Raw genomic sequence first — 18,893 nt, forward strand, 5'->3', positions numbered from 1 at the left:
CTTCATGTGTTTCCAGTTACTATGTATGGATGTAAAAGGTGGATAGTGAAGAAAACGGACGTGAAAAGCATTGATTTTATTTGTAATATGTGCTTTCTGGACTGCCAGAAACACAAACAAATGTGTTCTAGCTCAAATCAAGTCTGAATTTTCTTCAGAAGCCAAAAAGAAGAAACTGAGGCTGTTGTGCCTCAGGCATATCATGAGAAGACAAGGCTTGCTAGAAAAGACAAAGTTGAAGACATCAGGAAAGAAGGAAGGCCAAATATTATATGGATGGACTCACCCTGACAAAAAACCAAAGCAGAGCCTTTGACTTTCCAGTCACCCGGTCTCCCCCGCTCCACTTATCACATCCTCATCAAAGTCGCCTCACCACCCATTTTTTATCCTGGGCTGCTATAACCACCTACATAACCACCTGCCATAACCAGCCGCCTAGAGTGGACGAGTCTCCCAGATAGGCGGGGTATAAATCAAATAAAGTAAAGTAATAAAGTAAAGTACAAGTGGGTCCTCACTATCATTGCCACCGGTTACACCATAGAATTCGCTGTCCTCCCACCTCTGAGGAGAGTCCTCAGTCCACCATCCCATGCTCTCAACCTAGTAGTTCAATCCCTTCTCTCAAAAGATGCTATTTCACCTGTAACCTCACCAGACACCGATACTTCATGGTACCCAAAGAGAGATGGCAGTCTCCGCCCTATCCTTCACCTATGGGACCTGAATTATTACATCTTTCAGCAACGCTTCCGCATGGTTACTCTAGAATGCATCTTACCTCTTCTCCAGGGTGACGTTTCGTTCGCTGTCATTGACCTAACCAACGCCTAATTTCACATCAATATACGCCACAATCACAGAAAGTTTCACAGATTTTCTCTCCAAAACACTGTCTATTCAAGTCCCTTCCTTTTGGTCTTTTTACTGCTCCCTGGGTCTTCACAAAATGCATGGGCCGTGTAGCAGCCTATTTCCGCACTCACGGAATTTCCATCTTCCCATACATTGACGACTGGCTACTGGTGGCCCCCTCCCATCTTCAACCACTACGCAATGTGAATATCACCCTCTTCCTCCTCGACAGCCTGGGATTATAGGTCAACACAACCAAATCTACTCTTGCACCTTCACAGCGGGTGAACTATATTGGCGCAGTTCTAGATTTCTAAAGGCCAGAGCCATTTTCCCCAAGACCGTGCTGAAAAGATCCATGCTGCCCTTCAAGCCACATGCCTTAGTCACCGCACTTCAGACCCAGCGCCTCCTTGGGCTCATAGCATCCACAACTTTGGTAATCCGATTTTGGTAATCCGCCTGAAAATGCGCTCTCTTTAGGCTTGGTATTTATCCCTCTTCGATCCCATATCGGGCCCACCCTCCATGTTATTGAGGGTTATCCCAGAACTTGCAACACCCCAGCCAGTCTTTTCATCGGCAGACCCTTTGCACCTCTCCAACTTATCATACAGATAACAACCGATGCAAGCCCAACTGGATGGGGTGCTCACTGCAAGGGACTATGCTTTCACACTGTATGGTCTCCCTCTGAGAAACTGCTTCACATAAACAACTTAGAACTTCTAGCCATATTCAAGGCTCTCCCCGCAGTCAAACCATTAGTCACCAGCACCACTGTTCAGATTACGACAGACAACACCACAGCTCTCTTTTATCTCAACAAACAGGGCGGGACACACTCCCTTCTCTTGCTTTACCTTACCGTCCAGCTTTGGGAGTGGTGTCTCGAGCGCCACATATTCCCAATAGCAGTTCATATCTCTACTCACCACAATTGTATAGCGGACTCTCTAAGCAGACTCGGTTCGCAGACGCACGAATGGTCCCTCGACGACTCCATCTTTCATCATCTAGCCACTCTATGGGGACAACCACACATGGACATTTTCGCATCAACAGAAAACACAAAATGTCCCCTCTATTGCTCCAGGGCAAGGATAGGTCCCGGCTCCATCAGAGACGCTCTGATGACACCATGGACATCAGGTCTAGTTTACCTCTTCCCTCCAATCCCTCTACTCCTGAGGACTATCGTAAAGCTGTGCCAGGAGTCGTCCAATGCAATCCTCATTGCCCCGTGGTAGCTGAGATAACCATGCTCAGCTCCATCTCCATAGACTTGATCCATCTTCCCCCAATACCTCACCTCACCCAGAATTGGGGTCAAAACTTCAACTCAGATCTTCTTGCACTCCACCTAACAGGATGGAGAATTCACCCTCGATAGCTGCCATCTTAGCTCGGGCTAGGAAACCTGCTACTACGCGGCTGTACTCATATAAATGGGCTGCTTTTCTTGAATTTGTAGCTCAGCATCATCTCCCAGCTGCGTCTACAACTTTTCTCACCGTGCTACAATTCCTTACTCACCTCTGTAGCAAGCATTTGTCCTTGTCTACTATCAAGGTCTATCTATTTGCTATAGTAGCTCAGCAGCTGCCTAATTCCGAAGCCTCTTCACTCTTTCGTCACCTTACGATAAAACAGTTTCTTAAGGGGGTCTCCAAACTACGACCCAGCAGACCACACTTCCCTCCGCAGTTCTACAGAGCCTAATGACGCACCTTTTGAAACTCTCACCACAATGTCCGATCGCCTTCTTGCCTACAAGACCCTCTTCCTTGTGGCCATTATTTCTGCTCGTAGAGCTTCAGAACTTGCTGCACTCAGCGTTGATCCACCTTTTCTTCAATTTTACCCAGACAAGGTCACTCTTTATCCCACTGTTTCTTTTCTTCCAAAGGTTGTTTCTGAGTTCCACCTTGAGCAACCCATCATTTTACCCACCTGTTACTGACTTGGAGCATTCTCTCCACCTCTTAGACATTAGGCGAGCATTGGCCTTCTGTGTTTCAAGGACCACCTCCTTCCTGAAATCCAAGATACTTTTTGTTTCTCCGCACTTACCACACAGAGGATGCTTTATCTCCTCTCAAACCATCTCTAAGTGGTTTGTGTCAACCATTCACTTGGCATATCAACTGGATAAGAAGCCTCTTCTAGTTGCAGTTAAGGCTCATTCTATGAGGGCAGTGGCTACTTCTGCAGCGTTCCTCAGAGGCGTTCCTATCCCTGATCCCTGCAGGGCTGCTACGTGGTCCACGCTGTCCACCTTTGCCTTTCATTACTGCTTGGACCTCCAGGTTAAGTCGGATGATGCATTTGGACGAGCCACCCTGTCATCTGTTCTTCTGTGATGTCCCTTCTCCAGTCAGATAAGCTTGTCAGTCACCCATTAGTGTGCATTCTCAGAGACTGCGAAGAAGAAAGAGAGGTTACTTACCTGTAACTCTGGATCTTCAAGTGGTCATCTGTGAATTCACACTTCCCGCCCATCCTCCCCTCTGTCCGTCACGTCTGTTTCATTTTATTCAGCGGCGGGCAGTTTAGGAACTGAGGCACTAGCCAGGACGGGCGGACCACGTGCACTAGGAGGACGGTCCTGGCGAACGAGTGTTCAGCTGTAGAAGATTCTGGAAACCTCTACGCAGGGGCAGATTAACCCATTAGTGTGAATTCACAGATGACCACTCGAAGAACCAGAGTTACAGGCAACTAACCTCTCTTTCTTCGTGAAGTTTGATTGCTTGTTGTCCACATTCATTTCATGTTCCTTGACTGTACAGTGGTACGCCGACTTACAAACGTCCCTAGTTGCGAACGATTCGAGTTATGAATGGCTCCGTTCGCAAAAAGTTGCTTCGACCTGCGAACGGAGCCTCGACTTGCGAACCAAAAAAAAGGAGAAAAAAAACCTTTCCTGCCCTTTTTTTTTTTTAACCTAAGTTCACCTTAGGTCAAAAGAAGAAAAAAATAAAAAAAATTCATCCCCAGTGGTAGATACAGATTAACCGGTGTTGCATTAGAACTGATGCTTCGACTTAAGAACAGTGTCTCGATTTAAGAACAAAAAACAACAGGTACGGATTAAATGGTTTTCAATGCATTCCTATGGAAAAGTTTGCCTCAATGTATGAATGCTGTTCCAATACAGATCAAGTTCATAAGTCGAGGTACCACTGTAGTTTCCAGCAAAACCTCAGCAGATTCCTTTCCTACTCTTAGCATTAAAAGTCCCTATTTTGAAACTTGGACTTTCTATATGCCTCATAACAGTTTTGAGTTCTTCTAGTCTTTTGATACTCAGTACTTGCCCGAATGCATCTGCTTTTGATTACGTCCAAGTATGTTAATATTGTTGGAAACTATTATAAAGTATGTGAAAGTGGAAGCCTCCTAAACTATGCACATGTGTACATACTGTTCTTTCATATCTTCTCAAAAGGCATATACTGGCTTTTAAAAAGGCATATAAAAGGCATATAACATTGGCTTTTTAGCAGTAAAGTGTTAGGTCTAGTAAATTGCGAAATCATGTGTTCTTCAGGCCCTGCCTCCATTAGAACAAACATTTCAAAATCTTCACTTCAGAAAGCCTAGTCTAACTTGTGAAATTCTAAATGTTTCACTTTTTCTTTTATAACTAGATGTTTTTGATATTCCATTGACACTGAAGTATTCATAGGACTTTTGAAATATTTTTTATATTTTTATTTGAGTTTAAAATAGATTAAGTGCATATTTTGTAGTCATACACAGATACATGTAATATGTTAACTAGCAGTCCATGATTACTGCTTCCTAAAACAACAGGTTTATATACATTGGGGTCTCGACTTACGAACGACCCTACTTGCGAACAGTTCAACTTACGAACCCGCCCTATAGGGGAAAGAAGGACTCGACATACAAACTTCCCTCAAGTTACGAACAGGGAAAAAAGTGCCCTCTCCCTCCCCTTAGAGGCTTCTGGAGGGGAAAAAAGGGTCAGAAACTTAAAAATAAATAAAAGAAAGTCACTTACCAGGCCTTGGTAGCCTCCAAACAACAGGAAAAAGAGCAGGAAACAGCTAAAAGCCCACACCAGAAGGGAGCCTGGAGCCATTTTGTGCTCCCCCCCCCCGCTCCTGCACCCTCCTCTCCCCGCCTATCAGCTGATCGGCTGGCTCTGAAGAGGCTTGGGGAGGCTTGCTCAGCACCAAAAAAGCCTGCCTGTGTGTCTTTGTGCTGAAAAAATCAGCACAACATGCTGTAAAACATGATTAAAAATTGGCTTTGTTGAAAAAAAAGATTTCTAAAATGCTTTGCAAACTGTTCCCTGCCTTCCTCCTCATTTCCTGAACCTAAGGGAAAAAAAGAAAAATATATCCCCCTCTAGTGGCAGAAGGCAGAATAGCAGCTTCCCATTAATTTCTATGGACGGAAAAGAGCAGATACAGATTAAATGGTTTTCAATGCATTCCTATGGGAAATGCAGATTCGACCTACGAACTTTTCGACCTACAAACTACCTTCCAATACGGATTAAGTTCGTAAGTCGAGACCCCACTGTAGTTGGCTAGGTGACTAAGGATTTTTGTGACTCATCCTTTGACCCAGCTGTGCCTATGTATAAAAATTTCAGAAATTAGTCTGATATTTTTATATGTGTTAACTGTTACCAGAGTCTGACCTAACTTATGTTGTTACAGACTTTTCTGCAGGAACTTTGACTTGGAACTGTAAAAAGAGGGCTAGAGCAGACTTGCGCAGTTCAAATCACAATAATAACTTTGTTTTTGAGATATAATTGCTAGTACCTTATCAGAAGAAAAATGAGTTCCATAAGAAATGGCTTCAGAAGTTATTTTGTTTTTTCTATCTTGTCTAAATAATTTTGTTGCCCTTCTTTTAATAAATATTTTTTTTTCATCTTTTAGAAACACAAAATACAGAGGACAGTAAAAAAACCTCGAAGAATATATTTTGTATTCATGTTGACAATTTAAATCCCTTGGTATCAGAGGTAAATCACCATCTATTTAAATAGAATGCTAGTTTCAGTTAATGCTAATTGAGTAAAATTTAGTCAAAATCTTCTTGCTTATTTCAGGTTGACCTATGGCTTTGTTTCCAGAAGTATAATGTTTCTGAAATTTCCATTTGTGAATATCCTGACAATAACAGGTATGTGTATATGATAGTGTGAAGGTTTGTTTAAAATGTATTATGTGGTTTCATAATATGTGCATTCTGAGAAGTATTTCTAGTATGACAAGTCCATTTCGTCTGCTACCTGAAAGAGAAATATTTAAGTTCAAAAATATAACCTTCATTTCAGTTTAAATGTTTTGCTATAGCTACCTCCACTGCCTTTTTAAGAGGAGTCTCCAAATTTAATTGGTCTAAACTGCCATCTCATCCCAATTGTCCACCTTTATCTGGTGTTAGCATCTGAATACCAGCTTGTTCTTTAGAAAAGCTGTACAGTGGTGCCTCGCTTAACGAGCGCACCGTTTAACGAAGAATCCGTATAGCGATCCCTTTTTGGGGATCGCTATACGGATCTGCCCCAATCGCCGCACTCGCTTTGCGACGATTGGGGCGTCCGGCAGCCATTTTGGAGCCGCCGAACAGCTGATCGGCGGCTCCAAAATGGCCGCCGGATGACCCGAAATGCCCCCCTATCAGTGTTTTCGCGCCCTCCCCTTGCTTACGGGTCATCCGCGGCCATTTTGGAGCCGCCGATCAGCTGATCGGCGGCTCCAAAATGGCCGCCGGACGCAAAAACATCGCTGGAGGGGTAAGTTTGGACGCTTATTGGAACGCATTAAACTAAGTTTAATGCGTTCCAATAGGCTTTCCTTGCCCATACAGCGATGTTTTCGTATAGCGAAGGTTAATCTGGAACGGATTAACCTCGCTATACGGGGCACCACTGTACTCTCTGCTCAGTGTCAGAGAGTGCAAATGTTACTTGCCTCCCTCTGCTTTTTCATTTTTGAAGGTATGTTTTGTGGACTTCTCCCATCAGTGTGAATGCGCAGAGACCACAATAAAATAAAACAGCTTGCTTCTTCTAAAGTTTGTTCTTAAAGTGGTCCTATGCCCATTTACACAACCTTCCTTTTTCCTGTCTTCATCATCTGCTGCCACCTGCATTATTACCTCTTTTTCACCCAAACGTACGGTGTTGTTTGTGCTGCAGATCAGAGGCTGAGCTACCACCATAACTCTCTCAATCTAGAAGGTTCTGGAGGGGTGGGTCTGTGCAGACTCAGGTGCATTAGTATGAATATACAGATGACCACTTGAAGAACAAATGTAACAAGATACAACCCGTATATTCTAGGTTACAGTCTGTTATCAAGGTGTTTGGTCATGTTTTTCCTATCCTCTCATTTCGGCTAACTTTTAGGACTGCTGTAAAGTAGACAGCAACAGATACATCCATTGTCTGACCCTTTTAGGCTTGTATACATTTCTGTTTCTTAGCCTAATCATATTGTGAACCTAGTCTTGTTCTTTGATGGGGTTGTGCATGCAGGCTGCTCCTGCATAGAACACAAGTTCTGCATATAGATAGTGTTGGATAAGGGAAGGAACATAACTAGATCAGTATGTCGCAGAAGTAGGCAACTTTGGCAGCTCTTGGGGTCAATTTGCTGCTTCCTGGATCCCCCAAGAGCCACATAGACCGCCAAAAAACTTTCCACTTGTTTCCACTTTGAAAAAATTGTATTTTTATTTTCTTGCAGAGCGCAGGAAGTTTTGTGACCTATTTAAAGAGTAAATCACAACTCCTGAGGTCTTTCAAAAGAAGCAACATGCTGTTTTGTTTTTTTTTGCTGGGGGAAAAGTCTTTTGAGGAGTCTAAGGGCAATGAATAAGCTTAATGGTTTCGTGTAAAAGGACTCATACTGGGCATGTAGTACACCTCCCTGAATAAATAAGTAATGATATTTCTCTGTGTTATGTTATATTTCAGATGTTTTTACTGAAGTAGGTACATTTTTGACATTTCAGATATGCCTCGCTTAGTTTTAAAACAGCCTCTGATGCAAAACTAGCAGTGAAAGAAATGAATGAGAAAGAAATAAGAGGGAAAGCCATCAAGGTCCGACATGTTAAAATCATCCAAGAAAACAGAGCCTCAAATTGTCAGAAACAGGAATTTGAAAAGCAAGGACTACATTCCAGCTCTAAAAAGGATACAGAGTGTGGAAAGAATGGCAGTGTAGTTTTGAAAGTGTTGCATTCTGCCTCTGGTGATCCCAAAGTGTCTGCTGGTGGTACTCTCTTAACTTCAAAGAGACCCGATGTCTCCAAAAGTTCCTTTAAGTCATCTTTGCCTCCTTCAGCAAGTGTTCCTAGGCCTATTTCAGCCTCTTCAAAATCAACCCATTGTACTTCAGCGCCTTCCAAAGTGCCCACCTCTGACAATCAGTCTTCTAAACCTGTGTTAGGAAATACATGCTTTGAAATAGATCAAGAGGTAATTTTTTCCTTTTTTAATATACAACTTCATGTCAAAATACCTTTTTAAAGCTTTGTGCATATGTTCATTTCCTGTCACCTTCACGGTTGCATAATGTTGCTAGTATGTAACTGATAATTAAGTAGTTGGAACCACAACATGAGGCTTTTGTATTGCCTTCTGGAGCATTGGGTAACTCCACTGGATATAGCCAATAAATACAGAATCTTGGCATTGACATTAGCTTACATGGAGGGATATCTTGGATACTTTATGGTCGTTCTGTGTTGCAGCACACATGCAGTGCCTGTGCAGGAGCATCCAGAAAGACCAAAAGCTGAGTAGAATACTTTGATGAAAATCCCACCTCAGGTCTTGTGTGCATGTCTGTACTCATCCAGCCTTTTCCCAAGTTCATTTTCATCCACTGAAGTAGAAGCATACCTTCAAGAATTTGTTATGCAAGTGATACAATTGCTTTTTCATCTTTGTTCCCATCTTCAGTCATTCAGGTTCCTGACCCTGTTTCCGCCACCTTTAACTTTTGCCTCTCACCTATCATCAACAATTTTAAGTATTTCTTCGGTCATCTGTCTAGGCTTTCCTCTTCTTTTGAGAACAGGAATTGTCTTTTTGCATTCTTTTCCGATCATATCTCTTACTCAGTCTACAGATCTCCTGGGCACAGTTCCGTTTAGTAGTGCAAATCTGTGCTTTATATGGGCTTTATGTTCCCCAGAAATGTTATTTAGATTATATTTGGGCACTATGATTCTTCTGGCATTCTTTTCCAGCATTACTCTAATGATATTAAGAATTAATTAACAGTATCACAGTCTGATTCTTGTCTTGTTTTAGCAGAGAGAATACAGCTCTTCCATATATACAGTACGGCCTCCAGTCATGTGGTCTGTTTGATTTCTATATTGACTCTCTCGTGATGTCCATGTATATACTCATACAGTTGTCTGAGGCTTGTATTTGCAATAAATATGTTGTTGGCTCCACAGCATTCTGTGAGTTATTATCTTGCTTCATTTTTTACTCCTAGGCCAAATTCTCCAACCTTTGTTCTGCTTGTTTCCTATTTTTGTGTTCCACTCACCTTTGATTATCAATCTGTACTTTCTAGACCAGGGGTGTCAAACCACCTAGACAGTCCAAGGCCCCTTGCATTTTATGTAATTAGAAACTAGCAGTTCTGGGATTCTAGCTAACTCTCCATCTGCTCTCAGGCACAAGGAAGTGCCATCCCATCTTCTCACATCTAAGGGGACAGTGTCTGCAATCATCTTAGCTCAGCCACAAGGAATTTCACAAGATTCCTTGAGAGAGCTATATCTTCTACAGCTGTCCTCTCTGATGTTCTACTGCCTAAGACTTGCAGACTTGCTAACTGATTTCAAGCTTTTACCTTTGTAAGGTATTACAAGGTGAATGTTCTGGTATGCAACCAAGAAATTTTGGGCTTTCTGTCCTCTATTCTTCAGAATGCTAATACTTTATCCTCAAACCAGTAAGCCTAAGCTTTTTAATCACCCATACCTGTGATGTATACAGACCATAAAGCTTCAATTACAATTGTGTTTTAAATGTGCTCATCCGTGCTTTCACCCAGCTCACACCATCTCCCTTCCAGAAGTGACCTGGTTCCTTCTAGTTTTGAGCAGAGGGAAAGGGAAGTGAGTATAGACATGCACATATAGAGTGGGGTGGGAGTCTTCCAAGCTCTCTGTTCCACTCTAGATACTCCAGACATTCTTACAAGCTCTAAACTACCTGTATTTGTGAAAGCATAGATTAAACTGCAGTTATAGGTAAATAGCCTATTTGTTTCAAAGAATGAAGATTGAAGAAGTTATTACAATTAGCGTTAGTATCCATATAGAAATTATTATGTTTAGACTTGTTGTGGAAAGTTCTCCAGAAGGGAGAGAAAAATGTTTATAGCATATTGATCACTTAGCATCCTCTGATTACTTAACCATCATTAAGTAGTTGAGATTCTTACAGGTACAGCACTCTAATTTGAGAGCCCTCTTTCAGGAGTTCTGTCTTCGGCATGATGTTTTGTGTTAGAGGCACCCACTTCTGTAAATATCTGCACATGTAGTGACTATATCTAGAGAATTGTAACTTTAAGTTTTATCATACTTGTTTCAATTTTTGCTTTCTACAGGGGTGATAGTTGGATGTTTATATTCTAGAATTCTGGTGCACTTAGAAATGTTTTGCTGGTGTTGGTTTTTTGTTGTTGTTTAAATATATTGTCTGTCTAGGATATTGGAGAAGGCCTCTTGCTATTGGGCTCAGTACAGAGTACTCCAAATCCATCCAGTACCTTTGTACCTCCAAACACATTAAATTTGAGAAGCTTCAGCAAAATAGTGAAAAAACTAGAGGAGCTACATCCAGAGTTCAATAGGTTAGTATGAAAATTGGAGGTTGAATTTTGTAAGCATGTATTTATTTATTGATGTTCTCTAATTTTTTCTCTCTCTTTCTTAGAGACAGCATTTTGAATGCTTTGGTGGAGATAAAAGAAAATGAAGGTTTACTTAGTGGTTTACCCCTTAGTGCTATTGTACAAATGACATCATCACTTCTGAATAAAAAGTTTAAGTCTAAATGTAATGAGAAGCAAGGAAACAATCTGAAGAACAAATAGGTGGGTATTTAAAAGAACTTGAATTTGTAATGTGTACAGTTTAAATCTATTAAATACCTTACTCTAAATAGAAATTCTTGGCTATTTTCTAGATTTCAAAGACATTTCGGATTTGCATCTGTGTTATAAACACATTTGAAAGCAAGTTGTATTAAATGTAAATACATTTGCTCTAGGAAGGCATAAACATTTAATCTTGAAACACAACTGGCTTATTTATAAGCATGCCTGGCACTTGCCCGTTTCTTCTTTCAGAAGTGCCCATGTGGCCTGAATTTGGACTGGACAAAAAGGATCTAGGTGCCTTAGGGCAGGTGTCCCTGGTCCACGGCCTGGGCCTTGGCAGGACCAGGTTGCGGAGACAGATCTCCTGCCCCCAGGCATGTACTCCCCCCATGCATGCCCACATGCATGCATGTCCCACCCACTCACACGGGTGCCTCGCCCACACATGCAAGCACACTCCCACCCATCCGTACATGAGCATATGTGCCGCAAGCACGAGCCCCCCCCCAGTCGGTCCACCATTTGGAAAAGGTTGGGAACTACTGCCTTAGAGGGACCTCCCTTTTGAGGGCGACCGTCTTTTCCGTGCTAAGACCAATGCCATTATGGATTATCTCCAGAAGAAACATACTGCCACAAAGAGACTAGGAGTCTATCCATTGCAGCAACAGTTCTCTTTCAGGCTCACTTGGAGGAGATAATCTTTCACATCCTCCCCTAGGCTGACATATGACAGAAGCCCCTTCCATCTGCTTCCTCTGCCTCCTCCTTCTCCCATAGGGGAAAGCAACAGAAGTGTAGCTCTAACCACGCTCCAGATATCAGGAGAGGAGAGTAAAACAGAATCTTTGACTTACTGAGCTTTTCACCAAGATGTGAATCACCCCTCTCCCCATCTGGACTCTGCATCTCTCTTGGCCCCTTTCCTCCCATCATGGCTCAGAATCACTTTGGACAAATGGGTTATCTCCATCATCCTTCATGGCTATGCTATAGAGTTCCTTTCTCTTTCCCCAGTGGCAAGGTTTCTCTCTACAGCACCCCCACCCATCTCCAGTTCTGGAACAGAAGGTCCTGTCCCTTCTTCAGAAGGATGCAGTCCATTTGGTGTCTCACCATCTCATCCAGGAAGGTCACTATTATCAGTACCTCAAACCAATCCTTGACCTACAATTTCATCCATACCAAGGAATTCCATATGACAACCCTAGAATCTACCATCCCATTGCACCACCGTGGGGATTGGTTTGTAGTGATAGATTTCAAGGATGCTTGAAATGTTCAAGGCTCTTCCCTCCAGCCTGTGCATAGTCTCCTGACATGGGACTATGTCAAATTGGCATTATTTCTTGAGGATCTTAGACTTTGGGTGAACTTTGACAAATCCACCCTAATGCTATCTCAAGTCATAACACATTGGTGCAGCCTTGAATTCTATTACTGCTAGGGCATATACTCCTCCTTCCTGCCTTCTCAATATCCTCTCTTTGGTTTGCATCTTCATTTCTGAGAGTATCAGTTTACAACACTCAGTATTTGCTAGATTTCATGGCCTCAACCACCTCAGTCATTCCGCGCACAAAGCTCAAAATGTGGCCCCTGCAGTCATGTTAACTTTCACTCTTTGACCCCTTCCAGGGCCAGCCGGCCCAGCTTCTCCTGACAACCCCAGAGTTCAGTTCCCAGCTACAATGGCGGACCAATGCTCTAAACATGTTTCTGGCTAGGCCTTTCCATACTTTGACCCCATCCATCCAAGTTGTCTTGGATGTGAGCCTCCTTGGCCAGGGTGCCCTGAGCCTTGACTGTCAGAGTCACGGCACCCAGACCTATTGGGAGTTCCTGCTTTGCATAAACAAGCTGAAGGTGCTTGCAGTTTTCAAAGCCTTCAGGGCCTTGCCTCTTCTGTTGGGCAAAGTTGTACGGTTAGTCACCGACAACACAACTACCATGTACGACATAAACAGGGAGGCACTCACCCTATGTATCTCCTTCTCAGCTGTAGACTTTTGGCAATGGTGCACCAAGCATCACATCTTTCCAGTTGCCATTCATCTTGCCAGTTGCCAGATCAAAACAACAAAGCTGCAAACAGCCTCAGCAGGAGATGTTCTCAGTCTCACAAATGGGAGTTGAATCACCAAGTGCTTCTTGTCTCCTTGCGACATGTGAGTGGAGAGCGATCCTCAGTCTCTGGGGGATGCTTTCATGTTCCATTGAGGTTGTCACTGCTTCCTCTACTGCCTCTAATCCATCATGTGGCTACAAAGATCAGGCAGGAGAATACAAATGCAATCCTGCTGACTCTATGGTGGCCCAGGCAAGCCTTCAGATGTCTTCAGAGCACATCAGACTCCTGAGGCATTCAGATCTATTATCTCAGAGCAATGAGAGAGTATTTCACCCAGACTTCGATTGCCTCATCCTCATTGCATGAAGAATAAATCTGAGACTGAGGGGTTGATAGCTACAGCCAGAAAACCTTCAACCATTCGTACGTACAACCACAAATGGTGCTGCTTCCAGGGGTAGCTTGGCTTCTGACCCTTCTTTGCACTTTGCTAAGTTTCCTGCTCCAATTAGAGCAACAAGGTTTATCCTCTTCCTCTATGCTGCTATTTTCTCATGTGAGCTCAAAATATCTCTGGCTTTCCAATTCTTCCAACATCCTTGCCCAAAGTTATTTTTGAAAGATCTCAAACATAATACATTAATTGACCATCACTTACCTCCTCCTCAGTGGTCCCTTCAGTTGGTTCTAACCTTTTATGAGGTCCCAATTTGAGCTTATGGAGACGTGTGACTTCCAGTTACTCACCTTCAAGATAGCTTTCCTCCTTTCTGCCACATCTACTCATTGAGTCCAGTAAGCTGTGTGCTCTATGCCACGATTCTCCATACCTGCAATTTTTCAAAGACAAGGTCATAGTGTACCACTTATCAGTGCCACTTATCTCAGTCTATAGCCCTCTCAGTCTTTTTTCCCGAATCCATCCTCCCCTCTGAAAAGAGACCTCCACACATTGGATGTTTGTAGAGCTCTAGCTTTTTATACATCTTGGACTGCATCATTCCATTCCACTTCAAGATTGTTCATCTGTTATGATACCCCAGGTAAGGCGTCATCGATCTCAAGCCAACATTTTTCTTGCTAGGTCGTTTCTATTATCTTACCAGTTGGCCAAGCACCCATTGCCACAACTTGTCTAGGCTCACCCCACAAGAGCTGTATCAGTACGGACTGCCTTCCTGAAAGATGTTCCTCTTTTGGAGGTTTGTAGAGCTGCAGCATGGTCCCAGCCTTCAACTTTTCTGCATCACTATAGGATGGATGTTAGTGACAAAGCTTCCAGGGCTTTTTGTCACAGCCATACTCTCGGCATCTCTAGCATGACATCTCACCTGCCAGTAAATCAGCTTGCTACTCAACCATATGGGTGATTCACAGAGGCCACAAGGAAGAACAGGTTATTTGTCTGTAAATGTGGTTCTTCGAGTGGTTCTCTGAGAAGTCACACAACCACCCTTCTCCCCGCTTTCACCTCCTTGGCTCGTGTCAGGTATTCATCTGGATGTTCCTTCTTCCCTAAAGTTGATTCATTATTTCACTTAAACCAGATCATTATTCTCCCAGCTTTTTCTTGTAACCCTACTGCACCCTTGGACTGGTTACACCCACACACTCAGTGTCACAACAGCTATAAGGCTGCTACCTGGTCTCAGCCCTCAAGCACTGCAGACTGGATGCTGGAGTTCAAGGCCAAATTTGGGGGAGCTGTGCTGTCCATTGTACTACAAGGATTGACACTCCCACCTCGAGTAAGTCAGTTTTCAATAGAGACCACAAAGAAGAGTCAAACTATCCACCCTCCTTCCCTAATCCATATCTCCTTTTTTTTTCAGTGGAGAGGAACTGGCGGATTTGTGCTGGGGACAGTTATACAGTGTTGCTTAGCTTAAGAGGATTCTGAGCAGCCTCTGCACAAGTGTAGTCCTAGTCCATCACTCTGTCTACTATAGCACATTGTATATCTATCCATTACATCATGCTGGGAGTTATAATCGAAAAAGAAAACAATTTTCACAAGGCTGTTTAGCTACCTGCCTGCCCACAAGTTTCCTCTTCCCACCTCACTGAACTCATCTATTTGGAAGGTATATAGTGTCTTCCATCCAAACATTATTTCTATATAATCTGTTAGGAAATAAACATTGAATTCTTATCTGCTTGTATGAAAATAGATACAAAAATATAGAGATGAGGGGTTTTTTAACAAGGATGTTTAAGCTCTTCAGCTCAGTTTTTCGAGTGACCAAATATTTTCAAAAAATCAAGTTTTCAGTTCAGTACAGTGTGCAGATTCAGCAACTTATTGTGGGTTTTATTTCAGGTCTTTATACTCGGTGGTAATGTGAGTGTATTCATCACTGGCAAGTGCAACTGAAAGGAGAAGTCATTGTTACTGACCGAAAATGAAAACATACTGTCTGTTAGAGAGCTGGTTTTCAAGAAGGAGCATGTGAATAAAAGGAGGAACAAATTTTCTTTAAGAAAAGTCTTGTTGGGGAAATACTCTGTTTTGCACAGATAGGTCTTGTTTTCTTTTTTTAAAAACTGACACAAATTTGCAAGGATCTGAAATGTAGCCTTCAGTTTTGCAAAGAATGAAAGCCTTGCCATAAGCAACGGCAGTGCATATATTTTCGTGTTTTTTTTTTTTGTTGTTATAGTGTGCCATGTTTGTAAGCTACTACAATGTGAAACATTAATTATCTAATGGTTAAAACTTGTAGTTGAAGTTTAAATAAAGATTAATTGGTTTTAGTATGGCTTAAGAAGTTTATCATTTGACGAGATAGTCTTATTGATTTGAAATAGGGAAAACCGTTGGTGCCCCTGATTTTAAAAAAAAAAAAGACAAAATCAAAGAATATTTGACTGTTACATGATTCTTGTTCTAGATTTATACACAGGGCAAAGCACATAGCCCAGTAAAAGCTAAGCATTTTAAGCACTTTGAATTTTATAGAAGAAATTTAAGTATGCAAGCAAATAAATGGTGCTTCATTTTAGCTCAATCACATCTTAGTCTGTATGACACTTAGGCAAAAAAAAAGATAAAAACAAAACCCAATCAAAATATTTTGCTACAATTGACCAGAAATATTGCTGATCCTCAAACACAACCTAATAACCTTCACCCTTTATGTTGCAGTTTATTGCCCAAAATAAAAGTGTTATGTGCTCACGAATACCTTACTCCAGCTTTACAGAGAAGTCTTTTGAATCAAAGAAATCTTTGTAGTCCCAGCCACCTTAGCAGTTTCATCGGTTAGACATTTCTCCAGTGGTTAGAGATGTCACTGGTATACAGTAGGACCACAGTATCTGTGGGGGATCAGTTCCACCCCTACCCCCTACAGTTGCTGAAAAGCACAGGTATAGAAATGCTATATACTGGTTTCGTAGTCTCTGGTTTCATACAATGGCCAGTTCTGGTAATACACATTGGAGCCATGTATTTCAGAGGGTGGGTGTTAATATTTTCAGGCAGTAGGGAAGTGAAGCCATGTGTACTGATACTGCAGTCCTATTGTATAGCGAAACTAGAGAGAGCAAGATCTTAACTTTCTTTTGGGGAAAAGGAGATAAAAGATAACATACCTACTTCCTGTTGTCAAGTTTTTCTTCACTGAAATGAATGAAGTAAACCGTATAGTATTGGCTAGATTAGACTTGGCCATTAAAATTTTCCCTATAAGTTCACAGTAAGGTATGAAAGTATAGGGGAAAAGGTAAGAAAAGTTGTTGAGAAGTGATAGCATAAGGAGACTTTGGCCAGTATCCAGTTTGTTGCCACATAATGTAAAGTTATGCAGGTATAGCTTTGCTGTGCATTATACCCAGGGAATGCAGATATGCAGTCAGTCACATAGTTCCTTGTAATGAGGGTGAAAGACGAGAGTGCAAAAAATGGTCTGAAACTCAACATCAAAAAAACTAAGATCATGGCCACTGGTCCATCACCTCCTGGGAAATAGAAGGGGAAGATATGGAGGCAGTGACAGATTTTACTTTCTTGGGCTCCATGATCACTGCAGATGGAGATAGCAGCCCCGAAATTAAAAGATGCCTGCTTCTTGGGAGGAAAGCAATGACAAACCTTGACAGCATCTTAAAAAGCAGAGACATCACCTTGCCAACAAAAGTCCGAATAGTCAAAGCTATGGTTTTTCCTGTAGTGTTGTATGGAAGTGAGAGCTGGACCATAAAGAAAGCTGACCGCCGAAGAATTGATGCCTTTGAATTGTGGTGCTGGAGGAGACTCTTGAGAGTTCCCTGGACTGCAAAGAGAACAAACCTATCAATTCTAAAGGAAATCAACCCCGAGTGCTGATTGGAAGGACAGATCCTGAAGCTGAGGCTCCAGTACTTTGGCCATCTCATGAGAAGAGAAGACTCCTTGGAAAAGACTTTGATGTTGGGAAAGTGTGAAGGCAAGAGGAGAAGGGGACGACCGAGGATGAGATGGTTGGACAGTGTCATCGAAGCAACCAACATGAATTTGACACAACTCCGGGAGGCGGTGGAAGATAGGAGGGCCTGGCGTGCTCTGGTCCATGGGGTCACGAAGAGTCGGACACGACTAAACGACTGAACAAACATAGTTCCCATAGCATCTGATTATGCAATGTGCTGGCATAGGTATTTCATTATCGTATTTCTCCTTGGCACTATTTTAGCTATGGTGGGTGAACTTGGTGTTATACCAAACTATGCAATAGGATTTCGCCTTTGGGTTGTGTCTGAATGAACAAGTAATGCTGGCAAAATATTGTCTCCTCTTGCAGCTTCTCTCCAGTTCCAGAATGCTAGGGAGGTCTTCTGGAACGGATTGGGTGGGGGAGATGAAATTGCATGTTTGCACATGATGTTGGATGCAGTCATTTAATTAGAATCAACCAGTTAAACTAGCCTGGATCCTCTAATCTTCCAGATTATTAGACTGATTCTCATTGCTGAAGTTAGCATGCATAGTCATACAGGATAATGGAAGTTGTAGTCCAACAAGGATCATGAATTCCCTCCTGCAATTTTAGAATTTAAACCAGTGGTGGGGACCTGTTGCTCTCTATATGTTGAATTGCATCTCAGTTTCCCTAGTTAGGGTGACAAGTATTGAGGATAAATGGAGCTCTAGGGATCAACTGTATCTGGAGAAACAGGTTCATCACCCTAGATTTAAACCTAGGGCAGGCAAAATGCCTACTGGGCTGCAGCTAGCACACTCCTCACCAGTGGCTGTGCTAGCTAGGGCTGATGGGATTTGCATTCCACCCATCCTAATTTAAAGTTGTATTCAGGTGAGATTTGATTAAGAACTTCCTGCCAGAAACCTTTGCCCTTTATGGTTTTTGAAGAAGTATTACAGAGAAATAGGATTGCCTATTACTATAAGTTGTAACTCACATAAATTTAAATTTGTTAGATATGAAGCAGGCATAGGAGAGAACTGTGAAGAATCTTTCGTACTGCAACCAGGTGAAAAGCTTCTACAGCCTATGAGTTTTAATTCTGAATATATTTATTGTATTCGCGAAGGCTTTCACAGCCGGGATATAATGGTTGTTGTGGGTTTTTCGGGCTCTTTGGCCTTGTTCTGAAGAACATGGCCAAAGAGCCCAAAAAACCCACAGCAACCGTTATATTTATTATTTATGTCCCATTCTTGACTGTCATACAGTACTTTCAATGCTTAATGCAATTTTCCACAGAACACACCAGATGGCAGCAAAATAAAACATCTTGAATTATTTTTTTTCCTTTTTTCAGTTCACAGATTTGAAGATCTCTCCAGATCTGTACTGGAAAAACAGAACAGTTGTGGGGCGATTCTG

At 42.2% G+C, this 18,893-nt stretch overlaps 1 protein-coding gene and 1 long non-coding RNA gene across 3 annotated transcripts in view; one reads left to right on the forward strand and one right to left on the reverse strand.

Annotated features, from left to right (window-relative positions):
* RBM44 (RNA binding motif protein 44) overlaps nt 1-15,819 on the forward strand; it is a 72,600-nt gene extending 56,781 nt beyond the window's left edge. For both annotated transcript variants that reach the window (XM_020799038.3, XM_020799037.3), the window contains exons 9-14: nt 5,784-5,869; nt 5,957-6,030; nt 7,870-8,338; nt 10,600-10,745; nt 10,829-10,988; nt 15,386-15,819. In XM_020799038.3, the coding sequence (XP_020654697.3) occupies nt 5,784-5,869; nt 5,957-6,030; nt 7,870-8,338; nt 10,600-10,745; nt 10,829-10,988 (935 nt within the window). In that variant the 3' untranslated portion in view covers nt 15,386-15,819. The remainder of the gene's footprint in view (nt 1-5,783; nt 5,870-5,956; nt 6,031-7,869; nt 8,339-10,599; nt 10,746-10,828; nt 10,989-15,385) is intronic.
* Nucleotides 1-18,893, reverse strand: part of LOC140701632 (uncharacterized) — a 93,986-nt gene that overhangs the window by 54,156 nt on the left and 20,937 nt on the right. The window contains exons 5-6 of the long non-coding RNA XR_013538008.1: nt 13,813-13,895; nt 1,794-1,883 (exon numbers count right to left, since the gene is read on the reverse strand). This is a non-coding gene — a long non-coding RNA (uncharacterized LOC140701632). The remainder of the gene's footprint in view (nt 1-1,793; nt 1,884-13,812; nt 13,896-18,893) is intronic.

This window comes from Pogona vitticeps, chromosome 1, assembly GCF_051106095.1.
Source record: "Pogona vitticeps strain Pit_001003342236 chromosome 1, PviZW2.1, whole genome shotgun sequence".
Lineage (NCBI taxonomy): Eukaryota > Metazoa > Chordata > Lepidosauria > Squamata > Agamidae > Pogona > Pogona vitticeps.